Below are 11199 nucleotides of genomic sequence, written 5' to 3'. Positions count from 1 at the left end.
CAGTGCATAGTGTATCAAAAGAGGGCTACATAAGCCATATAGTTCAAAACAAACATAGTTAATCCCTACGCACTTTTTCTCTCATGATTGATCGATTCTTGAGTTTGATTCAACATCGAAGTGTACCTTGGAATGGATGTTGCTCCCTACATGGTTGAAACTATATATTTACTACTCCTAATAGCATGAATTTTTTTCCCTTTACTGGGACTAACACTGTTGGCAGCAGCAGATGTTTGTGAACTCAATCTAGAACTCAGTCCAGAATTCCCTACTCCTCTACCAACAGTAGATGGTTGTGAACTCAGTCCAGAACTCCCTTCTCCTCGACCAGTAACTCCTCTACCAGTGGCTCCTCGACCAGCAACTCCTCTGCCAGCATTTCCTCTAACAACAGCTCCACTACCAGTACCTCCTCTACCAGTGGCTCCTCTCCCAACATCAGTAGGACCCATATGTTCAGTGGCTTGCTGCAAATCAAATATATCATAAATTTATCTATAAAACAAGCAGAGTTATAGTATGTAAATGAAGTCACCTGTTCCAATGGTAGGTTTTTACAAGATCTGATGTTGTGCCCAATTCCTCCACATTTAGTGAATGTTACTTTGTGGTACCTTCTCCTCAATCTAGTGCCAGATTGATTCTCATCATGCTCTCGTCGTCTCTTTTTCTTTGGTCTTCCAGTAGCTGAAACTTGCATTGGAGGAGGGATAATCTTGTCAGCACCTTCGAATACCCACAAGTTCTGTCCATTAGTTGGTACTACATTGTGCTGATAAATCTTCATGTAAGTTTCCCTTGTATAGGCAACATGCACAAAGTCTACTGGATTTTTTCAGCCAACCAATTATAGCTACGGCATGTGTGCAAGGTATCCCTGTTAAGTCTCACTCCCTACAACTTCATGAAGATTACCCAACATTAACAACATATTGCTCTAGTTTTTTTGAAACCTGAAAAATGGAGTGTTGAGCATCTCCACTCCATTTTCCTGTCCATGTCCTGCTTTTGTTGAATGCTTTATTCAATCTATCATGTACCTCTGGTACCAGCCTACCTTGTTTCCTTCTCATCTTAATCCGATTCTTAACATGCCTATCCATTGCCTCTGCCCTTATCCACTCCAGCATTGTTGTTAGGGGTTTGTCTCTTACCTTTAGTAACTTTCGAAGACAAGCTTTCTGAAATGAGCTCCTGGCCGTTTCTTGCTAAAATTGGCATAAATATGCCTAACACAGAACCTATCTTCTATTACTTGCTGAGCTTCAGTAGATAGTGTTTCTATAGCCCACACCAAGCCCTATAAAAAAACAACTAGATTGAGTGTCTTACATATTTATTCAAATGCAATGTAAGCATGTTCAAAACATTACCTTTTGTCTGTCAGAAATGAAGCACCACCTCTCTACATTGAAACCTCCAATGTCCTGCAGCAGGTTCCTCAGAAACCAAATCCATGAATCTGCATTTTCCCTTTCTACCACTACCCATGCTATAGGAAATATTCCATTAGCCCCATCTTGAGATATTGCTGTAAGTAGCTGCCCCCCATATGATGTCTTCAGAAAACATCCATCCAAACCAATTAATGGCCTACAACCTGCAAGAAATCCATCTCTCAATGGAGCCAAGCACATATAAGCGCTCTTAAATACTGCAGGATCCTCAGGGTTGTTCCTATCAAGAATAATGTTGCATGTACTGCCTATATTGGTCCTTACAACCTCTGCTAAATAACTTCTTAGCTTGCCATATTGTTCTTGATGGTTACCATCTATGATTTATAAGGCTTTCTTCTTTGCTCTGTAAGCATGGGTCTTGAAATATCCAAAGAAAGATTTTCCTTAACATATACAACCAAATTTGCAGCACTGACTTTAGGTTCATCCTGGATCTTATCAACCAACCTCAAAGCAAGCCATGAGTTGTTGGCATGTTTGTTGTCCAGAGTCCTACTGCACCTGTGTTCATTAACATAAGTCTTGATCTGATAAGTGGCTTGCCCATTGATTTTAGAGCACCAAATCATCCAAAGGCAACCTAAATTACATCTGGCCTTACATCGCTCCTTCTCATTCCTTTCAAAAATTATTTGGTACCCACCCTCAATTGAGTATGTTTTCACAGCATCCTTGAACTGTTTCAGTGTGTTGAATTCCATCCCAAGCTCAAATTCAAACTCCTTCCCACTTACCTTGTCATTATATTTTGGATTGGCACGACCAATCTTTCTAACCTCCTCATCACTATTTGATTCATATAATAAAATGTCTTCATTATCATATACATAAACATCATTGATACCCTCTTCCTCATTAGAACCATCAACTCCAGTTTCCTCTCCATCCTCAACACCTACACCTCCAGAACCCCCAACATTAGTATCACCACTCCCTACCCCATCATCTAAACCTACATCTCCAGAACCCCCATCATTAGTACAACCCTCAGCATTAGTATCACCGCTCCCTACCCCAGTATCAGCACCATCTCCGCTGCCTTCCAAACTTTCCATTACAATATTCCGAACCTCATCATCACTATCATTCAGATTAACTACTCCACTAGCGCTCTGATTTTGCACAAATCTTTTGAGCTTGTTTGTTGACCTTGTGATAGGTCTTCTCAGAGCAGGCTACATTCTCACCGGTTTACCTAATCAGTACCAAAATTAGAGGAAAAAACAGAGGAAAATGGCATAAAACGAGCAAAATAGAACACAACTAAAGCAACAAAATCGACCACGTCCACATCAATCGATTAAACGATAACCAGTTACCTAAAACGGAGAAAGATCGTCGAAAGAGAGCGTGGTGATCTAGAGTGGCATTCGAGTTTTTGGGAATCTCTGCATTGAGGGTTAACGAGACTCACGAGAGAGTGTTGATGGAGAGTGTGAATGTGAAATATTGGGTTTGGGTGTTTTAGGGTTAATGGATATTAGGCACGTAAAATCTATACAGCTAATCATTTTTCTAACTCCGTTAACACCGTTTGCCATGTCAAGCCCATTTAACGGTCAACATGCCACATGGGCACGTTGACTGCCCAAAACTCTGCAAATCTGCGCGATTTTATAATTTGACACAATTTGAATCTTACGTGAATCGAATTGGCACAAAATATCTTTCAGTGTGCAAATTGAAACATTGAAAATCTTTCAGTGACCAAAAGTGCTATTAACCCAAAAAGAGGGTTTTGGTGTGGGAAAGAAGGGGGCGACACACCACAAAAAAGCTAGGAAAGAAAAAAGGTTTTTTGGTGAGAAAGAAAGGGAGGAACACATAAGAAATTAGGGGAGAAAACCGAGAGAGAAGGGTCATGTAAAGGAAATCGGGAGAGGGAGTGAAACAGAGAAAGAACGGGGGAAGGAACCGAGTAAAAGAGAGGAGAAGAAGGGGATTTCGTCTTCTTTAGCTTGGGGTTCTCTGTCTTTATTAATCTAAGAAGGTAAAAGCTTGTACATACTCTTGTCTTTCTTTGTTTCTATGCCTTCGGTTCTATTTCTAACTTAGGGTTCCTCTGTGGCTGTGTTTGTTACTTTACTCCATGGTGTATTAAATATGATTCGCATAGTCGGTTTTGTTGAGGTTGAATATCTGAGGTTCCGCATGAATTTACTCGGGTTCTTAGAATATGTTCAATTGTGTTTTAGATTATGTTCTTATGTATGTAATGTGTGGTACATGTTTGAGTTGAATGAAGTATGATTCATGTTTGTTTGCTTCCTGCTGGTTCACTACGGTGATGTTTGGATTTGATATGTTGTAATGAGGCCAATATGCTATGCTATGCTATTGAACTTTGAACTTTGATGATTCACTACGAACTATGCTATTTGATATGTTGTAATGAGGCCAATATGTTTCCATCCGACTATGAACTTTGATGATTCAAATCTGATTTGAAATGCTATGCTATGTTCAATCTGAGATTTGTGTTTGTATGTGTGAATCTTTAATATGAGAATGAGTTACTAAAATCTCGATTTTTGGATGTCCAATTTTGACCCCAATCTTATATTTCATGTTGGGCTTGGACCGGGCTTGACTCCTTTGAGCCGGGTTGACCTCATTTGGGGCTGGAGAGCTTATTTGGAGATTGGATTGGGTTTGAGCAATATATAGGCTCCATGGGCCATGTTTGTATTTTTATTTTATTTGTATGTATTTTTATCTTTTTTATTTTGCATGTATATCTTTGTAAATGTAAATATGTAATAGGGTAGTGAAAATAATTAAAAAGTAGCGTAAAGTAGTGTAATTTAGTTTTATGCATGTTTAATGTGATTAGTATGCATGTTTAGGGGTTGGTAAATTTAGAATATCAAATATGCAGGAGTAGGAGTAGTTGATAAATTATGTAGAATGCAATGCTTAATTATATGTTAGGTTGTATGCTTAGTTTTACAAATTTGTCCATTCAACAACCATATCTTCACTAAATTTCCATTTTAACAAAATAACGAAAAACAATAGATACCTAAATTAAAGTCAATTAGGAGGAGGACTTGATGACATTCAGCTCTTGTCTAGCCTTTAATTATGATATATTCATCTAAACGAAAAGCAAATGATAAATTAATTTACTAGATACCTAAATTAAAGTTCATTAAGAGGAGGACTTGATGACATTCAGCTCCTGCCTGAGCTTTAATTATATTATCTCTTCAAATTAAAGTATCCTTTGTACCCATAAAATAATGGTAATTTAATTTATTAGATACATAAATTAAAGTTCATTAGAAGGAGGACTTGATGACATTCAGCTCCTGCATAGGCTTTAATTATGATATCTCTTCAAATTAAAGTATCACTTGTATCCATAAAATAATGGTAATTTAATTTATTAGATACCTAAATTAAAGTTAATTAGGATGATGATTTGATGACATTCAGCTCTGGCCTAGGCTTTAATTATGTTATCTCTTCAAACTAAAGTATCATTTGTATTCGTAAAAATAATGGTAATTTAATTAAAGTTAATTAGGAGGAGGACTTGATGACATTCAGCTCCTGCCTAGACTTTAATTATGTTATCTTTTTAAATTAAAATACCATTTGTGGAAGTCCCCTTGGTATAAAACCTAATGCCCTTTTGCAAGTTCCACCAAATATTTTTCAAAATCACAACAACATTTTTCGCCAAGCCGAGAATGACCATAGTGATCTCATGCACCCTTTCTTAAAATTTCAAAACCCATTCAAAGTGGGGTTTTTCATCAATTTCCAATAAAACCCATCAAAATGGGATTTTCAAAATAAAGGTTTGGTCTAACATTAATGGAAAACATTCCACCCCATTTGATAATACATGATTTTTCGGGTATATGAAAAATTCATTAAAACAAATTGGGACATACAACAAATTTTCAAGAAAAAACACATAGATCAATCTAAGTAACCTTTTAGAGAGTTGTGAAGTGCCTAACGCCTTCCCCATACTCAATAGACTCCCTTACCCATTTTCTGGTTTGTAGACCACATTTTTAATGTCCAATTGCACTCATATCAATTGATGTCGACTCTAAACATTTTTCATCATTTTTCTATCCATCTCCTTTTTTAAATGAGCCTATCGCCGGTCTGCGTCGTGACTCCAGTTGCGAAAAAATATTTATTAGAAGGTCAATAGATAGGATCTCTTGACAAAGAAAAAGACTGAATTGACTTGTTGGCAACAAGCATACCAGAAGGACTTGGTCCAGGTAGATTTGGTTGTCACTTTCTATTTAAAAAGGCCATTTCCTATGCGATTAACTTGACTCTCTTTTGTATATCGAGTAATTTGACTTCTTGTTTTGCGTCATTACATTCAAATAGTGCACATCTTTATGGGGCATCTGGTTGTTAATCCAATAAGTATGAGTGTGAGGTGAGTGTGAGATGAACATTACCATGTTTGGTATTAAATGAATAGTGAGTATAAGTGTTAGAATTTTAATTGTACAATTTCCATATTACCCAATTTTTTGTACATAAAAATAAGAATAGATTAATTTAATGGTTATGATTACTTATTGATAAGAGGTATAATAGTATTTTGAGTATCAAAACTCATTCTCCTTTGTGGAGATTAACCAATCTCACCCTTTTGGTGAGCTTGGCTAATCTCCATAAGGAGGGAATGAGGGTGTGACGAGTTTGGAATTCCACCCTCCCAAACTCAACCAAACAAGAGAATGAGTGGTTCTCACCCTCGACTGGCCTCATTCCCCCCTTAAAATGCCAACCAAATGCCCCGTTAGTTCATAATTGTGTGAGATGAGCATGAGATGAGGAGGAGATAGTGCAAGGTGAGTGTGAGATGAGTATGATCATATTTGGTATAAAATAATGAGTGAGCATGGGTGAGAGAATATCAATAGTACAATTTCCATATTAACATTTTTTTCTTTTTAGAAAATAAAATAATATTTTATAACAAGTGTAAAAATTTTTTTTACACATCAAAACTCATTCTCCCTTGTGGAAAATAGTCATTCTCACTAATTTGATGAGCTTGACTATCCTCCACAAGGGAGAATAGAGGGTGGAATGAGTTTGGGATTCCATCCTCCAAAAATAACCAAATAAAAGAATATACTAATCTCATCCTCATCTCACCTTCATTCCCTCTCAAAACACCAACGAAATGCCCCTTCTATTCCTTATTTCTTTTAGAGGGCAATTTAAAGTTAAATAAGGTAGGGGTTCATAGTAAAACTTTGATTCCCAATTCACATAAAACTTTTTGAAGGTTAGGTGACTACCTCCAATAATTTCAGTTTTTTTTTTCTTTTATCATTATTAACCCATTTACCTATCTATTCATGGATAGCTCTATTAATGTGTTGGTTTAGACATGGATATGTTGGACTGGACAAGTCTTGATTATCAAAAAGGTTTAGGATTTAAGATTCAAGACCTAGGGTTTATGATTTTAGGACTTACCAAAAAACACTTTATGATTTTATGGTTTAAATCACTTTGCAATAGCCTATTTAGGGCTTGCGCTGCCTAAGGTCGGAAGTTCGAATCAATCAACTGGAATTTTCATATGGAATCTTGGTTCCATGGGCTTGTCCACTTTCGAATCCCTATTTGCATGGACTTTGGCTTAGTCTTACTCGTAGTCAACATGGTGTGGACTGTTTTGACAGTCCGAGGTTTACGTCCACTTAGGGTCTATATTCATATCGGATCTGATTAAAAAATAATAGTAACATATATTATTGCAAATCTGAATGTATGTATTTGTATGTTAAAATAAAGTTTTTGGGTCTAGACTCAAAATGATAATATTCTCGATAGATTTGGAGATACCTCTTAGAATAATGCTTGAGACTTTAAAAATATGACTCCCATTTTTTCTTCAATCAATGTGAAGTGTTATGTTAAGTGAATCTCACATATGTGTTTATACTTTTGTTTGTCGTCTTCTACTATGGACAGGAGACCTCACAATTTTGGCTGTTGGGAATAGGAGTTTTGTGGATATGGGTGCTGGATTTGCATGTGTGTCAGGGCTTGCTGTCAGTCCAAAGGATTTCATAGGATGGTTTATAGGATTCTACACTGAATCTAACTTTTGCACCAAACGAACTATGCGCAGTTAGAGAACACAAGCTGCTAGCTCGAGGTGTGCCTTCCGAGAAAATGACTTAAAATGCCTAAAGTGTCAATCTGGAAAAAAGCAGGAAAACAGAAGACTAATAATCGGAATGAAAAGAGCTCATATTGGAATGAAATGAAAAACAACGCATTGTTGGAATGCATTAGGATCTTCATTGAAAAGAGATACATCCTGGGATGTAGGCGTGCTTTACAAGCTTAAACTAAAACATTGTCATGGGGGCTTTTTCCAATGTAAATCTAAGAACTAGTTGACGCGGAGCCATGCTAAATAACAAATTAAGTAGCCAGAGCCATGCCTAAGAAAGCAAATAAAGGATTGAAGACGTTGGGTCTGTGTTAGACGCGGGGGTAGTTTGTTGTTTCTTCCTCTTCTTCTTTTATAGTGCCAAGTGATGAGCACTTCTTTTGTTCTTCTTCAAGGATATGTCGTGGGATGTCATGGGAATCGTGGTAAGACTACTATCTTGCTGCTTGTTGGAGTGACTGGGTTAGTGGGCTTTGTAATCGCAGCCTTCTTCTAAATGTGGGAATGAAAGCAACATTTCTCTAGTCGTGCTTCTTCTTTATAAAAGAAATGGGCTTTCCTGGAAGTCGTGGTAGCTTCTGCTTCGCGAGTCTTCAGGCTTCATGGTCGAAAATATGGGAACATGACTCATGGCGATCATTTCGTTGCTACTTCTACACGAAAGATCATGTAAAAATATGAATTTCTGAGTTGTGCAGGATGAACATGGGTTGAGCCTCGTGGAGTCGTGCCTTAGCTGGAAACATGTTTGAGATAAAAGTGTTATTCAGCTAACAAAATTCCATTTCTCCAATTCCATCTTTGATATAATCCTGCTAAAATCTAGACAATAATCCAACAAACCACGATTGAAAAGAATTTCTCCGTTAGGACCAATACTCCTTGAATTGTAGCCTTTTGGTCAGCAAATCTTGTACAACCCTGATTTTGAAAACTAATCCCTGGATTTCAAACCAGCGACCAATCATAAACTTGCAAAATGAACACCAGTGAGTATAAAATTCTCCTTGTCTCCGTCACGTGTCATCAAGGGATTGGTTGCTTTTTGTGTATTGTGGGTCCCATCTTGCCACATGTTAGCGGACTTGTAGGATTTATTTTTGGTACAAACAACTTTATAATCAATGATTATTTCATATGTCACATAAATTTTGATAAAATGAGGGTCTTATTTCCAAGAGTTTATAACATTAGTCTACCCCTTACCCTTCTTGATTAGTTACTACTTTGTCCTTACATTGTTATCGTGTACAACACGGAAGTCTCCACATGTTCTCTCTTTCTCTCTCTTCATTTCTCAAATTTTCTACTATTTATGACCTTTCAACGCGCTCTTGTTTCTTTATAAATAATTATTGCTCATTTCCATTGTCTTTCGTATTTCGTCATACATTTCTGTCTCTTGGTCTCTTGCTCTTAGGCGACACAGTCACAGGCTCTGACACAATGGAAATGAAGGTGAAATTCTCTTCACTTCAACTAATCGATTTCTTGTATGCCCCAGTTTCCTTGCAATTTCGTGATCAATTGACTTGTTTGTCCTCTAAATTCGTAATTTAATTCTGATGGGTGTTTTCCTCCAAAGTTCTCTGCTTCTTTTTTTTATTTGTTATTTTATTTGGTAGATCTTTTACTAGTTTCGAGTTATGTTTTTTGCTTCTAAAGAATTATTAACCGGAAATGTTGATTGGGTTTCTCTTAAAACTCTGTTAAATAATCTAAAAGTTGGTGACTCTGCTATGGGAATTTCAACTTTCATGGCTTTAACAGACTTTTCTTTCATGTTTTTGGAATCCAATTCTCTCTGGTAGAACCATCTTTGATTAATTGTGACCTAAACCGTACATAACAGTTTAAGCTGTGTTTTTGATTTGTAATCAGTTCTTGACCAGAAATTTTGATGGGGTTTTTCTCAAAAACTCTGTTAAAGAATCTAACAATTGGTGTCTCTGCTTTGAGAATTTCGACTTTCAAGGCCTTCACAGAGTCCTCTGTTTTTTAATTAATGTCTGTCTACTGCTTTGTCGCAGAAAGTGGTACTGAAATTGGATTTACATGATGACAAAGATAAGAAAAAAGCCATGAAAGCAGTCTCCGGCCTCGCAGGTATATAGTATTGACTAATCTTGTCCTATCATAAGGAAAAAAACTTTGACCATCATGTTTCAAATTAAATTTGGAATTCTTGTAGGGATTGATTCAATCGCTATGGACATGAAAGACAAGAAGTTGACAGTGGTCGGCTTCGTTGATCCGGTTGATGTGGTGAACAAATTGAGAAAATTATGGCACACAGAGATTCTGACAGTCGGGCCGGCAAAGGAGGAGAAGAAGACTGACAAGAAGGATGAGGGGAAGAAAGACGGCGGTGGTGGTGGTGCGAAGAAGGAGGATGACAAAAAGAAAGAAGAAGAGCTTGCTAAGGCAATCCAAGCCTATCACGCCTACCAATCATACAATAATCCTTATACGACCTACTATTCCCGTCCTGTGGTTTATGAAGAAAACCCAAATTCTTGTGTTATTTGTTGATTGTGCATGAGACTACATATTAGTTGATTAGATGATGTAGATAAGAAATGAAGAACAATTGCTGGGTTTTGTATAGTTCATCAATGTGGTGTGTGAAAGTGAGAAACGTTTGTATACATTTTGGAGAAAGCAACGCAGATAAATTTTTAGGTAAAACCCATTTCAGCTGTTACTTTATTGACAAGATTTCTTCTGATGCTTGATTTTGACGTCATTTAATTTGGAGTTTCATAAAGGTTGTTTTTGTGTATGTATATGTGGCCATAAACGAGCACCACAAGTGTTCGATAAACCAATGAACTCATGTGATTATCAGGCTCAATCTCGAAGCTGTTAAAAGGAAGATGAATGATTATTTGTTTGACATAGATTTTAATAAAAGGAAAACATCATGTCATCAACAAACCAGATTTCTTTTTATTGTGGATGGAGTTTCCGAGATTTATTCTCATGCAGTGGAACTTGTGAATGATTTTTTAGGTCCTAGGGAGTTTCGACAACTCTTGTCAGACTGAGAGCTACTAATCAATACACGAGGTGTTCAATAAAAGTAGTCACCCAATTCGCATTAACCAATGACGTCATGTACTCATGTAATTGTGAGGCTCAAACATCTGAACCAGTCAAAATGAGTTGAATGATTATTGGACGGAGGAAATAATATCATATTATAATCAAATATTATAAAAAGAAGAATATACAACGAATATTGTTGGACGGAGGCTCAAACTGGATGGACTTTTCTACATCACAGGAAGTCTCTAGAGCATACAAGAATATAAAAAGAATGCATGCCTCCTCCCCGGAATTGCAAAACGTCAACACACCTAGACGGCTGAACCTCTTTCGAAGAAACTATGTGCACCCGTTACCACCCATTTGGGGTCAACGTAAAGACTAAGCCCCATGTTTTTAACTTCACTTCCTATCAATTGGCTTCTTCTTTCATAAGGCAGTAAATTAAATTTTCCCCACTCCTTCAACAGAATAAGGTCACTTTTGACTTTGAAGACTAGTTTTAAC

General features: G+C 37.0%; 1 protein-coding gene across 1 annotated transcript; it reads left to right on the top strand.

Annotated features, from left to right (window-relative positions):
• Window positions 1-8975: 8975 nt before the first annotated feature.
• LOC119981167 (heavy metal-associated isoprenylated plant protein 39-like) lies at window positions 8976-10353 on the top strand. Its single transcript, XM_038824211.1, has 3 exons — window positions 8976-9102; window positions 9675-9750; window positions 9836-10353. Exons 1-3 carry the CDS (start codon window positions 9091-9093, stop codon window positions 10174-10176), a joined length of 429 nt encoding a protein of 142 aa, XP_038680139.1. The 5' UTR covers window positions 8976-9090; the 3' UTR covers window positions 10177-10353.
• The last annotated feature ends 846 nt before the right edge of the window (window positions 10354-11199 follow it).

Source organism: Tripterygium wilfordii, chromosome 16, assembly GCF_013401445.1.
Source record: "Tripterygium wilfordii isolate XIE 37 chromosome 16, ASM1340144v1, whole genome shotgun sequence".
NCBI classification, from domain to species: domain Eukaryota; kingdom Viridiplantae; phylum Streptophyta; class Magnoliopsida; order Celastrales; family Celastraceae; genus Tripterygium; species Tripterygium wilfordii.
Note: the sequence above shows the minus strand (reverse complement) of the source record. Positions and strands in the feature narration are given on the sequence as shown.

What these genes read in the sequence shown, in the direction of transcription:
- LOC119981167 (XM_038824211.1), top strand. An exon ending in AGCAGTCTCCGGCCTCGCAG is followed by an intron (nt 9,751 to 9,835) that starts GTATATAGTATT and finishes GAATTCTTGTAG; the next exon opens with GGATTGATTCAATCGCTATG.